General features: G+C 36.6%; 1 protein-coding gene across 1 annotated transcript in view; it reads left to right on the top strand.

Annotated features, from left to right (window-relative positions):
- The window catches only part of EVI5 (ecotropic viral integration site 5), a 240,473-nt gene that overhangs the window by 91,403 nt on the left and 131,311 nt on the right, over positions 1-17,759 (top strand). The window contains exons 6-10 of the mRNA XM_010860451.1: positions 4,984-5,109; positions 6,522-6,665; positions 7,614-7,703; positions 7,809-7,906; positions 15,901-15,961. Of these exons, the coding sequence (XP_010858753.1) occupies positions 4,984-5,109; positions 6,522-6,665; positions 7,614-7,703; positions 7,809-7,906; positions 15,901-15,961 (519 nt within the window). The remainder of the gene's footprint in view (positions 1-4,983; positions 5,110-6,521; positions 6,666-7,613; positions 7,704-7,808; positions 7,907-15,900; positions 15,962-17,759) is intronic.

Raw genomic sequence — 17,759 nt, 5'->3', positions numbered from 1 at the left:
AGCTTTCTTTATAGTCCAACTCTCACATCCATACATGACTACTGGAAAAACCATAGCTTCGACTAGATGGACCTTTGTTGCCAAAGTAATGTTGCTGCTTTTTAGTATGCTAAGTTTGTCATAATTTTTCTTCCAAGGAGCAAGCATCTTTAATTTCATGGCTGCAGTCACCATATGCAGTGATTTTGGAGCCCAAGAAAATAAAGTCTGCCACTGTTTCCACTGTTTCCCCATCTATTTGCCATGATGTGATGGGACCAGATGCCACGATCTTCATTTTTGGAATGTTGAGTTTTAAACCAGCTTTTTCACTCTCCTCTTTGACCTTCATCAAGAGGCTCTTTAGTTCCTCTTCACTTTCTGCAAAAGGGTGGTGGCCTCTGCATATCTGAGGTTGTTGATATTTTTCCTGGTAATCTTAATTTCAGCTTGTGCTTCATCCAGCCTGGCATTTCACATGATGTGCTCTGCATATAAGTTAAATAAGCAGGGTGACAGTATATATCCTTTCCCAATTTTGAACCAGTCCGCTGTGCCATGTCTGGTTCTAACTGTTGCTTCTTAACTGCATACAGGTTTCTCGGGAGGCAGATAAGGTGGTCTGATATTCCCATCCCTTGAAGAATTTTCCACGGTTTGTTGTGATCCACACGGTCAAAGGCTTTAGCCTTTAGTCAGTGAAGCAGAAGTTGATGTTTTTCTGAAATTCTCTTGCTTTTTCTATAATCCAACAGATGTTGGCAATTTGATCTCTGGTTCTTCTGCCTTTTCTAAGTGCAGCTTGAACATCTGGGAGTTCTCGGTTCTCATACTGTTGAAGTGGAGAATTTTCAGCATTATGTTACTAGCACGTGAGATGAGTGTAATTGTGCGGTAGTTTGAGCATTCTTTGGCATTGCCTTTCTTTGGGATTGAAATGAAAACTGACCTTTCCAGTCCTGTGGCCACTGCTGAGTTTTCCAAATTTGCTGGCATATTAAGTGCAGTGCTTTAACAACATCTTTTTTTAGGATTTGAAATAGCTCAACTGGAATTCCATCACCTCCACTAGCTTTGTCGTAGTGATGCTTCCTAAGGTCCATTTGACTTCATACTCCAAGATTTCTGGCTCTAGATGAGTGATCACACCATCGTGATTATCTGGATTATTAAGATCTTTTTTGTATAGTTCTTCTGTGTATTCATGCCACCTCTTCTTAATATCTTCTGCTTGTGTTAGGTCCTTACCGTTTCTTTCCTTTATTGTGCCCATCTTTGCATGAAATGTTCCCTTGGTATCTCTGATTTTCTTGAAGAGATTTCTAGTCTTTCCCATTCTATTGTTTTCCTCTATTTTTTTTGCATCCATCACTGAGGAAGACTTCCTATCTTTCCTTGCAATTCTGTGGAACTCTACATTCAGATGGGTATAGCTTTCCTTTTCTCCTTTGCCTTTAGCTTCTCTTCTTTTCTCAACTATCTGTAAGTCTTCCTCAGACAGCCTTTTTGCATTGCTTTTTCTTGGAGATGGTCTTGATCCCTGTCTCCTGCACAATGTCATGAACCTCCATCCATAGTTCATCAGGCACTCTGTCTATCAGATCTAATCCCTTGAATCTATTATTCACTTCCACTGTACAATCATAAGGGATTTGATTTAGGTCATACCTGAATGGTCTAGTGGTTTTCCCTACTTTCTTCAATTTAAGTCTGAATTTGGCAATAAGAAGTTCATGATCTGAGCCATAGTCAGCCTCCCATCTTGTTTTTGCTGACTGTGTAGAGCTTCTCCATCTTTGGCTGCAAAGAATGTAATCAATCTGATTTCAGTGTTGACCATCTGGTGATGTCCATGTGTAGAGTCTTCTCTTGTGTTGTTGGAAGAGGGTGTTTGCTATGATCAGTATGTTCTCTTGGCAAAACTCTGTTAGCCTTTGCCCTGGTTCATTTTGTGCTCCAAGGCCAAACTTGCCTGTTACTCCAGGTGTTTCTTGACTTCCTACTTTTGCATTCCAGTCCCCTATAATGAAAAGGACATCTGTTTTGGGTGTTAGTTCTAGAAGGTCTTGTAGGTCATCATAGAACCGTTTATCTTCAGCTTTTTCAGCATTACTAGCTGGGGCATAGACTTGGATTACTGGGATACTGAATGGTTTGCCCTGAAGACGAAGAGAGATCATTCTGTCATTTTTGAGACTGCACCCAGGTAATGCATTTCGGACTTTTTTGTTGACGACAAGGACCACAACCATTGACAGGAGAATTATGGGTCCCACCAAAAAAACTGTTTCCCATGCCTTTGCTTCAATTTCATAACAATTCTACCTAAGCCTCAAAGCTCTCTATCTGTCAAGAATAGGAATATACACACTTCTTTTCTCAGTAGCAAAAAACCTTTCAGAGACCTTGGCTTACTTGACTGATTTTTACTTGGTTTTATAACTGCCCTCAGTTATTGTTGCAAGATATTTTCCCATTTCTAGGTGACATTTGGTTTATTTTAAAAAACAAAAAACCCTAAAACTAGATTTATTAATGTTGAGATATATCTGTTCTCCAAAGTTGTGATATTCCTAATTTGTAATTGGTTACTATTAGTAGACCTTTCACTATTGAACTCAAACATCCCTGTTACCAATTTATTGATTTTTGTCACAATTCTGTTCCTTTTACATCGCTTCAAAATAACCTTTTATTTCTTTTGCACATAGAAGAGCAGTTTTTTCCCTGCTTGAGATATGAGTCTCACAATATCTGACCTAGCTCTCTAGGACTCCTATAGGGGGTCATCATACTTTTCTTCAAGACACTGCAGGTGCTGGTAGTGTCATTGTCTTTCAGTGATTGATTTACTCAACTATTATTGTCAGTGGCAGCTAAAATACTACCATAACAGTAACCATTTAACAGCTCAGGACTAGAAGCTAGAAGATGTCGGCAAGCAGATTCAAAAGCTGTCCTGTCTGTTTCTAAAGCTATTCTCTTTATACCCTAATGCTACTTTGCCTCCCACATATTAGCTTAGAAATATAACTCAGAGTCTGATAAAATGTTTTTGCAAGTTAGCTTATTTAGTACATGGTGTTAAAATAGTTAAGAGTACTGGGTATATGTTTTGTGTACATCTTAGTACTGCTTTAAAATTGGGTAGATAGTGTCCCCACTAGACCTTTGCAAAAGACATGATTCTTATTAACTCAGTGTCATAGAGAAAATGTGTATCAGAGAGAAGGGGCAGTTAGTGGCAGTGAGGCATTGAGGTCCAAGGAGGGACATGTGCGTCTCTACGCCTGCCCTCTTCCAGTGCTGAGGGAGAGAAAACAGCCTCCTCAGGAGACAGCCACATTTCGGTTTTGAAGTATCCTTAGGGGGAAGTCAGGTTTCACTTAGAGAAAGACAGTGAAAGAACATTTGGTGAAGAGATTGAGGGTATAGACAGGATATTTTGTTGATGGCAGGTTATTAGTTCCAGAAAGTGCTGTGTAAAAGGTTTACGGCATGTTAGAAATGGGGTAGATTATGGGAGCCCTGGAACCACATGGGATGAGCATTCTAGGATATTGGGCTTCTTATAGTGACTGACATAAAAATCAGTGAGGCAATAAAGCTTGATAGGATTAATGAAGATATGTGTTGGGAGGAAGGAAGGAAGGATGAGTTTGGCTAAGAGTAGTTCTTGGCTCCTGTTCATTCCCTGTGTTGAGGCCAGGGAAAATGTATTGTTAATAAATGTAGTCTTCAATAAGAAAAGTGCTTAGAGACCTTTTGAGGTTTCCTGTTTTGAAACACACTGGTATAATGTGAGTGAATGAACAGTAGAAAATTTTATCTTAATACACAAGAAATTCCCTGGCAGTCCAGTGGTTAGGACTGTATGCTCCCAGGGCACGGGTTCCACCCCTGTTTGGAGAACTCAGATCTTTTTTTTGCATGACAAAAAAAAAAAAAAAGACCACACAGTAATTTGTATGTTATGTGTCTAAATTTAATATCTGTGTAACTCTACAGAGCTTTTATATTCAGTATCTTAGTTGATGTAGTTATCTAGTGAGTTATACACAAAATGTGAAATTGAAACCTTTAAAACCCTAATTACAGATTTTTTGGGAAAACTTATTTTACTAGTTCTTTTAACACTTATACACTATTATTTCTGCTCAGAACCCTTGAAAAGCCTCCCATCTCACTTAAGATAAAAGTTCAAGTCCTTACAGTGGCTTCTAAAATCCTATGATTTGGTTTGTTGTATTTCTCCTCTATAACCATACCTTCATTTGTAACATCACTCCTAATTTAGTAGTCCCGTGTTTATTGTTCCTTGAGCATGCCACTCGTGATTCCATTTCAAGACATTTGTATTCTCTCAGCACTGTTCTTCCCTCAGTTGTTCCATTACTTTCAGTATTCTGCTCAAATGTTACCTTATCAAGAGATGTTCTCTGACCTACCTATAAATAAATAGAATGTATCTCCCCAGGATTCCCTGTTGCTTTACTTTGTCTTATTTTCATAGCACTTTGCACCATCTGACATGTATTAATTGATTATTCCATATATTGCCTGGAGAATCCCATAGACAGAGGAGCCTGTCAGGCTACAGGGTGGGTCACCGGGGACTAACCCACCATGTACTATCTTATCTCCCCCTACTGGAAGGTTCAAACTCCCTGAAAGTAGGCTGTTTATTTTGTTCACTGGTATATGAGAGAGAGAGAGAGAGAGAGAGAGAAGTATCTGGCTTTAAATGAATATTTGTTGATTAAATTCATGAGTTAGGCAAGTGAGGCAGCTGGTCTCAGTTGTAAGATTTGCCTAATTTCTCAATGGTGGTGATAGAATGGGAAATTAGAATCTTCTGATTCCTAGTCCATTGCTCTTAATATTAGATCACTTGGCACTCAAAACAGTGGTTATAGTTGGATGAGTACTTAGTTTAAATGTATTTAGCCTATTTGTTTATCAAAGAACATTAATATGTGTTGCTTTTTTTCCCTCCTAATGTAGATGCCAGAAGAAGAAGCTTTCTGTGTATTTGTTAAATTAATGCAAGATTATAGACTTCGTGAACTTTTTAAACCAAGTATGGCAGAATTAGGCCTTTGTATGTACCAGTTTGAATGCATGATACAGGTAAAACTGTGGTGTTAACCAAGAACATACTGCCCTTACATTTTTTGTCATCTTGGTTTGAGTGACAACTAAGCAAATATAATGTTAAAAGCATTAAAGCAACTGAAAAAAAAATCACTGTTTTGATTACATGATTATTTGTTGGTCCGTTAATCCACAATTTAGACTTTACTTCCCAGTTAGGTGCTGTCCCAGGTAGATCATCTAGAACTTTACTACAATTTTTATGTTCAAATCTTAAACATTTGTGCCAAATATATCATAACCTAGATGCATGAGTTTATTTATTATGCTGTGTTGATGACATTATTTTATGTAGGTTATTCTCTCCTACAAGAAGCCCATGACATTTGGACGCTGGTATTAATTCATTTCCTTTGAGATGGTCTCTCATCTCTTTCAATCCTCTCCCCTGCCGTTCCCCTACCTTTCTTTACTGCCTTTCATCTCACTTTTTTCTGCTAGCCTGTAATCTTAAAAAAAATTACTGTTTCTATCCTTTTATATTGCTAATTTAAGATTCATAGTCTTATTGACTGAGGGTGAAGAGAAAGAGAGGAATCAAAACCAAGTAAAAAATACTTTTAAAGTATTTCACCTTTCTGGATTTAATTTTTGTATTTATATAAGTAGATTTGCTATTTTTCCCTGTGATCTAATGGTATAAATATTCTCCATTTACTTAAATTTCAATTATGTAAGCAAAATTTAAGAATATAGTTTAAGGATTCAGCTGGCATAAGAGCCATTTTCCTGAGAAAAATCTCCATTTCCCTGGCAGCCTTACACACAGGAATTTTAAAATCCTCTACGTTTTCTATGTGTGATGAGAAGAAAGGGATATGCCAAATGTTTTTGCGTTTTAAAGAGAAAGACAAAGTAGGTCTTGATGATTCTTATTTGTCTTTTAACTGGTAAGCTTATTTTTATCAACCTTAAACTCCCTTGGTTTATATTCAGTTAATGTGTCATTTATGTTTTGAATTACTAGAGTTGCTGAAGTATCTGTATTTCGGATGAGAAGGGAGCTTAGGATAGGCAATCGGGTATATAGCACCTGAAAGTATTTCAACATAGCATCTTTCCTTTAAAATAATTTTTTTGAAAATATTATAGTTTATAGAAAAGTAAAGAAAATTATAAAAATTTTACTTATTTATTGTAATTTTTCTTACTAAGAAATCATTAGAAAGTTCCAACTTTTTAAATTCCAACTCCACATCCTTTTTCCCTTGTTCCTTTTCCAAATAGTAACTATCTAAAGTGTCCATTTCTGCCTCTTATTTCTTCCATATGATTCCTGAATTTTTGTTTATGTTTGGTAAGGGCTAATTTAGTATGTGTACAATGGTGTGGCTTAAAATACTCCATTTTACAATGTTTTAGCTAATTAATTCCTTTCTTCTATTTAGGAGCACCTTTCAGAGCTCTTTGTGCATTTTCAGTCTCAGAGTTTTCATACCTCAATGTATGCATCATCATGGTTTCTGACAATCTTCCTTACAACTTTTCCACTACCAATTGCAACAAGGATATTTGATATCTTTATGTCTGAGGTAAGTTAGTGGGCAACTTACCAGACTGAGCACAGGAATCATTGGGTTAATGAGAGCTAGGCAATGAGGAGAACAATGAAGGAGACTCATGTGTTCCATGCTAAACCGCTTGCATGGATAATCTCATTTAATCCTATAACATCCATATGAGTACTGTTCATCTCCTCATTTGATGGATGACAGGTGAAGAAGCTGATACTTAGAGAAAGATTAAGTAGCTTGTGTATGGACACATAACACGTAAGTGGTATAGTAACCAAGATTCAAACATAGGCAGTCAAAATCAGGAACCCATACTCTTAATCAGACCTGAATTACCTCCTTTTTGATTTAGTGAGAATTAGTGAGGGTTAAAATTTCCTTTACAGTTTATATTGTTGCAATGCATCTGTTACCCAAAGAGGAAGAAGTGAGTATAATTTTCTTCTATCCCGTGAACATCTTGCAGGTAGTCCTCTTAATTGTCACTAACATGTAGTGGTGATCCTTTGTCTTCTATATTTTGACTGAGAAGGTAAGGATAGGTGATCAGTGATAGCACCAAAGAATGTTATTAATTGTTATTAATTACATCTTGGGAAGATCAATTTATATAACATAGCTAAATTCGGTTAGTCTGGAGCCAGGAAACTATGAATCATGTACTGATCTGTCCTGGTTTGCCTGCCAAATCTGTCCTTTCTGTAAATAAAGTTTCTTGGAACATAGCTATGACTGTTTGTTGATGTGATGTCTGTGTCTGCTTTTCAGCGGCAATTCCAGGGTTGATTATTTATGACACTTATAGGTAGGGCTCCTAAAGCCTAAAACATTTGTTTTCCAACTCTTTACAGAAAATATGTGCTCTCCTCTGGTTTAGGTACCTAAGTGTTTACCTTAGTATTCTTTTGAGTGATTAGTTGTTGTGGAAGAGTAAGATAAATTTGACTTTATAATTTGATTCTTCAGGGTTTAGAAATAGTGTTTCGGGTAGGATTAGCGCTTCTTCAGATGAATCAGGCAGAACTGATGCAACTCGACATGGAAGGGATGTTACAGGTAAGCCAGGTCCAGATTTCTTAAATGTCTTTAGATTTAACTATTTATTAATGAGTAGTAAATGGCACTAAGTAATTCTTATGTTTTTCTTCTGTTGTATCTTAGCACTTTCAGAAGGTCATTCCACATCAGTTTGATGGTGGTCCAGACAAATTAATCCAGGCAGCTTACCAAGTCAAGTATAACTCTAAAAAAATGAAAAAGTAAGTTAAGTATTTTATATTTTGTTTTTTTTAGTTATAGGGGTTTGTCAGTGCGTTTTAGGAGATTAAATAGAAGCACCAAAACATTCTAGTAGTGAGTACAACTTTCCTCATCATTTTATAGAACTGTAATGTTTTATTTGGTGGTATTAGTTTTAATATGACATAAATTTAATATTGGAATTTCATAGTGCTCTGATGGTGCATAGGATTATTGTATATTACTGTTTTTTTCTTTTTGATTGCACTTTTAAAACTCCTTTCCCATTCCACAATGACTAGAATTAGGAACCTGAGTGTGCTCTTGTTTTAGGAATCGCTTTTATGGTGTTGTCCCTAACATTCTTTTCCTCTCAGTTGATCCCAGTCTGTCACTTAAGTTCAAGATTAGCATAACCAACAAGAGAGTCATGAGGTGTGCATTGGTAAAATTTTCTTTATTATGTATTCAGTTCAGTTCAGTCTCTCAGTCATGTCCAACTCTTTGTGACCCCATGAACCGCAGCAGGCCAGGCCTCCCTGTCCATCCCTGTCCACCCAAACCCATGTCCATCGAGTCGGTGATGCCATCCAACCATCTCATCCTCTGTTGTCCACTTCTCCTCCTGCCTTCAATCTTTCCCAGCATCAGGTTCTTTTCCAGTGAGTCAGCTTTTCACATCAGGTGGCCAAAGTACTGGAGTTTCAGCTTCAACATCAATCCTACCAAAGAACACCCAGGACTGATCTCCTTTAGGATGGACTGGTTGGATCTCCTTGCAGTCCAAGGGACTCTCAAGAATCTTCTCCAACACCACAGTTCAAAAGCATCAGTTCTTCGGTGCTCAGCTTTCTTTATAGTTCAACTCTCACATCCATACATGACCACTGGAAAAACCATAGCCTTGACTAGATAGACCTTTGTTGGCAAAGTAATGTCTCTGCTTTTGAATGTGCTATCTAGGTTGGTCATAACTTTCCTTCCAAGGAGTAAGCGTCTTTTAATTTCATGGCAGCAATCACCATATGCAGTGATTTTGGAGCCCAGAAAAATAAAGTCTGACACTGTTTCCACTGTTTGCCCATCTATTTGCCATGAAGTGATGGGATTGGATGCCATGATCTTAGTTTTCTGAATGTTGAGCTTTAAGCAAACTTTTTCACTCTCCTCTTTCACTTTCATCAAGAGGCTCTTTAGTTCTTCTTTACTTTCTGCCATAAACGGTGGTGTCATCTGCATATCTGAGGTTATTGATATTTCTCCTTGCAATCTTGATTCCAGCTTGTGCTTCCTCCAGCCCAGCATTTCTCATGATGTACTTTGCATAGAAGTTAAATAAGCAGAGTGACAATACACAGCCTTGACGTACTCCATTTCCTATTTGGAACCAGTCTGTTGTACCATGTCCAGTTCTAACTGCTGCTTCCTGACTTGCATACAGGTTTCTCAAGAGGCAGGTCAGGTGGTCTGGTATGTCCATCTCTTTCATAATTTTCCACAGTTTATTGTGATCCACACAGTCAAAGGCTTTGGCATAGTCAATAAAGCAGAAATAGATGTTTTTCTGGAACTCTCTTGCTTTTTTGATGATCCAACGGATGTTGGCAATTTGATCTCTGGTTCCTCTGACTTTTCTAAATCCAGCTTGAACATCTGGAAGTTCATGGTCCACGTATTGCTGAAGCCTGACTTGGAGAATTTTAAGCATTACTTTACTAGCATGTGAGATGAGTGCAATTGTGCGGTAGTTTGAGCATTCTTTGGCATTACCTTTCTTTGGGATTGGAATGAAAACACCTTTTCCAGTCCTGTGGCCACTGCTGAGTTTTCCAAATGTGCTGGCATATTGAGTGCAGCACTTTCACAGCACCGTTTTTCAGGATTTGAAATAGCTCAACTGGAATTACTTTCTAGTGAAACTTTTTTTTGTATATATTTCATTAAAGTTCAAGATAAGCAGTCTTGTCTCATAAAGTTTGATTTCTGAAATATGATAAAAGTGTTAAGAACAATAGCTCTTATTCTTCTAGCTTTCAGCAGTTAAATAAATCTTAACCTGAGGTCATAATTAGCATTTCTGACACTTGTTAATGTGGTACAAGATGCTTTAAAATGATAGTAGTACTAGCCTCACTGTTCTTAATATCTTTGCTGCTGCACAATGAAATTGCATTAACATGTAGAATGTACTCCCATAGAGATTCCTACTCCAAAAATATATTAGAATATCAGTAAATATTTTGTTATTAAAATTAGTTAACTCTTAATTTGTGAAAACAGATAATCTATCATGTTCAACTAGTATTGTTAATAAATTGCCTGTGAAATTAGTAATAACTAATCACATCACAGCATCATTTTGAGGCATTTTAGACTAAAAAGCTGTTCTGTTCTATAATTGATAAAATCTTAGGAACTATCTCAGTTTCTGCCTCTTGACCTTAATTTAAAAGTACTTTATTGCTAAAAAATGCTAATCATTTGATCCTTTAGTAAGTTGTAATCTTTTACCGTAGTAACATCAAAGATCCCTGATCACAGGTCACCATAACAAATATGCTTCTGTTTTTTTCCTTTTTTTTTCTTTTGTTGGTACTTGCCTTCCTTTTCCATTGCAATATCTACTTCTTACTGCTTATTATGCATATTCTGGAGAGTAATGTTTTATCAGTATTAAAGGATGAGTTTCATCTGTTTCTAAGAAGTACCACTCTCAGAATATAATGAACTTAGACTTGGACCTGGCTCTGAAAAAGGTTCAAACTTCCTGTACGTAGGCTGATGGCAGACAAGGAAGTAAATAGCTCATTACAATTATAGTCTTAGTTCAGTTCAGTTCAGTCTCTCAGTCCTGTCTGACTCTTTGCGAGCCTATGGACTCCAGCATGCCAGGCTTCCCTGTCCATCACCAACTCCCAGAGCTTGCTCAAACTCATGTCCAAATACATGACTCTCATCCTTTGTCGTCCCCATCTCCTCCTGCCTTCAATCTTTCCTAGCATCAGGGTCTTTGTCAATATAACAGGTTACTAATTTGACATGTAAGAGATGCATAGCCTATGTGTCTTTAAACTGTATACACAGTCTAGTCTGCTGGGGGCCAGGAAAATGTTCAGAGCATGGTGACTAGATTTTCAGTTTCCATTTATATTCTTTCCTAACTTTTATCTTCATGATAATATTCCTGAGTTAGAGGTATTTTTACTGAGTTCAGGCATATACTAGTCACTGGCCACATGACAGGCCAGTAAATCAAGAGTCAGGGAAGAGTGACTTTATTTGGAAAGCCAGCAGACTAAGAAGATGGAGGACTGGTGTCCCAGTGAACAGTCTTACCAGAGTTAGGAGTTAGGCCTGTTTAATGCTAACAGGGGAGTGAGGGTAGCTGGTTGTTGCCAATGTCTTGGTGCCGAAATTCTTTGTTTTTGCAGCAGTCCACAGATCTGGTCACAATGTTCCTATAAACCCCCAACAAGACAAATTTTCTTCATTTTACATCTTTTTATCTCCATATGAATAGAAAAGTGCTGTCCTTTTAATGATCAAGCCTGGGAGGCGGAGCCTTGAGAATGGGCTCTCATTTATATTTCAGGCTCATGTATCTAGGTAACATCTTTGTACAACAGTTCGGAGCCAGAATGACTAAGCACAGGTAACAAAGCACAAAGGTTAGAGCTAAAGGAGTAGATCCAATGTGGAGTCAGGTCTGTTCTTCGTTACAGTATCTTTGTGTTCCTTTCTACCTTCCCTTTTACAGTCTGCCTTCTAGCACTTTATGAAAGTAAGGCAAAGCTGTCATAGTCCAATTCTTACTGTGGTACATTACTTTGGGATATAAAAATATCTGGGGTACCAAGTCAGAGGGGCAATTTCAGAAAATTTTGCTCCAGAAGGAGTGTGCCCTGAGAGAACAAAGAAAGAAAAATCAGATGGAGCAGCTTCTTACTTCATCCACCTAACAGATGCTTGGCAGTACTGCCTTATCTTGCTTACAGTTAGAATTGAAGGTTAAAATGGTGATGATGGAGTTCAGTTCAGTTCAGTTCAGTCGCTCAGTCGTGTCCAACTCTTTGCGACCCCATGAATTGCAGCATGCCAGGCCTCCCTGTTCATCACCAAATCCTGAAGTTCACTCAGACTCACGTCCATCGAGTCGATGATGCCATCCAGCCATCTCATCCTCTGTCGTCCCCTTCTCCTCCTGCCCCCAATCCCTCCCAGCATCAGAGTCTTTTCCAATGAGTCAACTCTTCACATGAGGTGGCCAAAGTACTGGAGTTTCAGCTTTAGCATCATTCCTTCCAAAGAACACCCAGGACTGATCTCCTTCAGAATGGACTGGTTGGATCTCCTTGCAGTCCAAGGGACTCTCAAGAGTCTTCTCCAACACCACAGTTCAAAAGCATCAATTCTTCTTCACAGTCCAACTCTCACATCCATACATGACTACTGGAAAAACCATAGCCTTGACTAGACGGGCCTTTGTTGGCAAAGTAATGTCTCTGCTTTTGAATATGCTATCTAGGTTGGTCATAACTTTCCTTCCAAGGAGTAAGTGTCTTTTAATTTCATGGCTGCAATCACCATCTGCAGATGATGGAGTTAAGTATTATCATATACTTATTTGAGTTGAAAATAATTGCTGATTGCTGTTTGTGATCAGATAGGTTGCACATCTCTCCATTGATTTTGTACTTCTCCCCACTGGTGTTGTACCCTTTCCTCTGGCTGAAAAGACTGCTAAGAAATTTAAAGAGATTTAAAGGGCTGACGCCCTTTCCTCCCCTTCATTTTTGTTTTTTTTCCCTTTTTGGGAGCCAGACACTAAAGATATTTAAAAACATCTCCATATATGGAGGAAATTAGAACATGATAGCACATGCCCAAGGGAGAATCTCAGAAAAGACCTGAAAATACCTTAAGTTTACATCTCGGGTTGGTCATCATGTTTATAAGAGACAACTTATAAAAGTCAAAAAGACAATAACAGTAACAAAAGAACAGCAAACCCTGGGGAGGAGGAGAATCTGACTTACAGAGTTACCAGATTACTAGGTTCAAATGTCTAGTTTTCAACAACAAAAAAATCAAGGCATACAAAGAAATAGGAAAATTATGACCCATTCAATTGGGTCTTTCCTGGTGATCTCTTGGAAATGTATAAAAATGTCAGATCACTGTGTTGTGTATCAGAAACTAACATAGTGTTTTAGATAAGTTATACTTCAGAATCAAGCTCATAGAAAAAGAGATCAGATTTGTTAATACTAGAGATGGGGGTCAGGAGAGGGAAGTTGATAAAGGCAGTCAAAAGGCACAAATGTCCAGGTTTTAGTGCTGGGGATGTAATGTATAATATGAAGATAGTTAACACTGCTGTACATTATATATATGAAAGTTTAAGGGTAAATTGTGAGTTCTCATCATAAAGAAAAAAAACTTTTTTTCTATTTTAAAAATTTTGTATCTGTATGAGGTAATGCATGTTCACTGAACTTACCGTGGTAATCATTCATGATGTATATAAGTCAAATCATGCTGTACACTTAAACTTATAGCACTTAGATCAGTTGTATCTCAGTAAAACTGGAGCAAAAAATTAAAAAATTTTAAAAAGTTCTATCCATTAGAGACTCTTAAAATTTAAAAGTAAAATGTGTTCAAAACAATTTTTGTATATTCTAAGAAAGACACTCAACAGAAAAGACAATCCACAAAATGGGAGAAAACAATTGCAAATCATTTATCTGATAAAAGATTAATATCTATATAGAGAACTCTTAACCTATGTATTATCTATTTACTCTTATCTATATATTAATATATATCAATATATATTAATATATGGATATATTAATATCTATATGGAGAACTCTTACAACTCAACAGCCAAAACCAAACAACTGAATTTAAAAATGGACAGTGGATTTGAATGGACATTTCTCCAAAGAGCTATAAATGGTCAATAGGCACATAAAAAGATGCTCAATATATGGTATAATATGGGTAAACTATGGGGACATGATGCTGAGTGAAATAAACCAGTCACGACAGGACAAATACTGTATAATTCCATTTCTGTGAGATACTTAGTGTTGTCAGACTCACATACATAGAGCATAAAACAGTTGTCAAGACCTGGTAAGAGGGGGCAGTGGAATGTTATTCTTTCATAGGTATAGAGTTTCGTTTTTTAAGATGAAAAAAGCTATGGACATGGTGGTAGTGATAGCTTCACAACATTCTCTGTGTGTTCAAGTGTGCGAATGCATTCACTCAGTAGTGTCTGACTTTGAGATCGCATGGACTGTAGCTCGCCAGGCTCCTGTACATGGGTTTCTCCAGGCAAGAATACTGGAATGGGTTGCTATTTCCTATTCCAGGGGATTTTCCTGACCTAGGGATCGACCCCCCATCTCTTGCATCTCCTGCATTGGCAAGCAGATTACAACTTGTGCCACCGGGAGAGACCACTGAATCGAACATTTAAAAATAGTGAAGATGGTAAAATTTGTTATATGTATTTTACCACAATACAAAAGTGTTCTGTGAGCTAAGTGAGATTGAAAGTAAAAGAAAGTGAAAGTGAGTGAGATTAAACATAGTAAATAATAGATTCTTGTCTCTTGAGGGAGAACTTGATGTTTGAAAGCAGCTGTAAGTTATGTGGAGCTTGGTTATTATTTGGAGGGTTAAACTTGTTATTAACGTTTTTGATTGAGAACAAGATTTAAAAAAAAAAACTTGGTAGTACTAATTTTTGGATGGCCAGTCATTTTTTAAGATAATTTTATGCTTTAATAGTAGAGTTGCAAATATAGTACCTTGCATTTGTTTGTCATTTCTTACTGTCTTACAGTCTGTGACAATTCCTTAATCTTTCTTGTGTTTTCTGACCTTGACACTTCTGATCGAGCTGGTCAAATGTAATTTATTTAGAATGTCCTTCAGTTGGGGTTTAATGATTCCTCTTGATTAGCTTGAGGATACGCATTACTGGATAGTATACCACAGAGGTGAGATGCCTTTCTCAGTACGTCTTAACACGGAGTGTGTGATGTCATTTGCATTACTAGTGATGTTAACCTTGATCATTTGGCTTAGATGTTGTCTGCTAAGATCCTATACTATAAATTTTCTATTTTTTTCCTTTGTAATTACTAAATGTTTTGGGAGAGATACTCTGAGATTGTGTCTAAACTTCTAACCACTGAATTTAGCATCCATTTTTCTTGCCTATGGCAGTTATTTATTGTAGAGCTCTAATGGTGATTTTTATATTTGCCTCATTCTTTCCGTATTTATTAACTGGCATTTTTTTGATAGGAGGAGTTGTTCCTTTTCTCCCCTTACAGATTTCTTAGTCAAGCTTAGTTAAGATCCAATTGAATTTTATCAATGTATTCCAATTTGAGGGGGAAGGGTAGGTGGTTCTTTTGTAAGTAAAGGGCTGAATAGAATCTGTAAGCTCAGTTCTATGGTTTGTGCTTTATATTTATAGCATTTTGCTTTTTAAAGTTTACTTTTCTGTGGTTCTTATTTTTATTATTATTTTAAAATATTTATTTTATTATTTATTTGGCTGTGCCAGGTCTTAGTTGTAACATGTGGGATTGTTGATCTTTGTTGTGGCACGCAGGATCTTTAGTTGTGGCATGTGGGATTTTTATGGTTGCAGCAATTGAACTCAGTTGTGGGACATGGAATCTAGTTCCTTGACCAGGGATTGAGCCCTGGCCCCCTGCAATGGGAGCCTAGAATCGTAGCCACTGGACCACCATGGAAGCCTCTTGTTTTTGTTTTTTTTTTGTCTTTGAAGTAATTTTTGTGTGTGTGAAAACGCATACAACTATTGAGATGATTTTTCTGATTCCAAATATTGCAAGTCACAAGTTAGGGGGAACATAGTAAAATTGTATTTTGTGTTAATATATGGTTTTAAATTTTATAATTTCCGTAGCTAGATTGGAATTAAAGCATACCTTTAACTTTTTTTTCCCCCCCTCTTTCTTAGGCTTGAAAAGGAATATACTACAATAAAAACTAAAGAAATGGAAGAACAAGTTGAAATTAAAGTAAGTATCTTAGGACTTTTAAAAGTACTGAACATAACTTGATTGAAGTCAGTTATTTGGCAATATATGTTAGGTAATGTTGACATGTGTTGATATTATTGCAGATTGAATGATGGTGTTTGTATTTATTTATTGATAAATTTACCATCCCACTAGGTTATAGTTAAAAAACAGACATTTCAAAAAATAATGTGACTGAAGTGGTTTTCATTCTAATATGGAAGAAAGCAGCTTTTCCTTTTTCTGGATTTATTGGCAGGTCATCAGGAGAAAATACTTCTTTGGGGAAAAAATAATTATCATTCCATTTAAGCATGTTTTAAAAAGTTACAGAGAAGATAATCTATAACATGTTGAGACTAAAAGCAGTATAGTATAAGGGAGACCAAATAGAGGAGATTATTGCATTAGAAGTAATTTTGGCTGCCTTAGAGAAGCAGAAAGCTTTGACTAATTCAATCTTCCAATCTCTAAGCAAAGGTTATATTTTAATTACTGTTCAGAGAAACAGGTAGGTTTTCCATCTGAAGGATATGTAAATTCACATGTGTATCTAAAATTGTTTGTATCCCTGTAGGCTAGAAATTGCTGAGGATCCTTTAGCATTGTGTAAGCTGTGTGTTAAGGAAAATTAAATTGGCTCTTATGCTGATATTTCAAGATGGGGATAATGAATAGAAGTGTGAGTTAGTGAAGGAACTCAGTGACTGGCTGATCCAATTTCTTACCTTTTATTTTCTCCCTAACTCCTGTAAAAGAAAAAGAAAAAACGAATTTATTGAATGACTACACTTTAAAAAACAAAACACAACTGTATGTTTGAATGTGTCTTATTTTTAACTTGGACCTAACAAGACATTGGATGACCATCTTATTTACAGTTTCACTAGCCATGTACTAATTCAACCTTGCTATAAAATAAGACTTCATTACTCACATCCTACAGGCCCTTTTTACTAGGGAGTGAGTTCTGCTAAATTGCTACTCTTTCTTACCATAATCCTGCTCAAAAGCCTCCTGAAACACAATTTCTTCCCTCATCAACTCTGTCTCTCTTTTATTTCCATTTCTATCACCTACTCACTACCTGTTGGAAATAGATACTTCTAAATTTTTCAGGGAGACAGAGAGAGGAAGAGAGAGAGAAAGAAAAGATCCCTGTGGATTTTTTTCCTCTTTTTTTTTTTTTTTTTTTAAAGTCTGTCATCCAACTGCTGCTCTACTATTTGCTTTTCTTTTAGGTTCCATGAGTAAGAGTAATATTAAATCATACCCTCCACTTCAACCTCCTGAAAGTAAAAAGTACGTCATCCTGATGACTGGGGCGAGACCATGGGTTATTCGGAACTGCAAATCAAGAATCTGAGGATGGGGAAACCATCCTGTTCATTTCATCATGCTTTGTTGTTGCAAAAAAAAAAAGAAAAAAAAAAAAAAACCTCAGTTCTATGAACAATCCTTGCTCTTGAAGAAGTTTTTTTTCTAAGATTAAGTCACATATGTAGGAATATCAAAAGGCCTTTTCAAAAAGATCTAGCAGACTTTAGCCTGTATTTGCAGTTTTTTTCAAATTTTTATTTTTGGGTAAAGTAATAGCTGACATACCTCACAAAATACTTTAAAACATGTTTTAGGCAAAAACAGATGGCTTATAAAGTTGTTTATAGAGAAGAATCTGGGGAAAAAACATTTAAAAAGTTAGTGGAATGCATTGGGTAAACAAAGTATGCTGATTTCAAAGATAGTTCCTTTTATAAAATCTTGTTTCCACTTAGTTCTTTTTTACTCTTTTTTTTTT

This window comes from Bison bison, unplaced genomic scaffold (genome assembly GCF_000754665.1).
Source record: "Bison bison bison isolate TAMUID 2011002044 unplaced genomic scaffold, Bison_UMD1.0 scf7180017864466, whole genome shotgun sequence".
NCBI lineage: Eukaryota > Metazoa > Chordata > Mammalia > Artiodactyla > Bovidae > Bison > Bison bison.
This window is presented reverse-complemented; position numbering and strand designations above follow the sequence as displayed.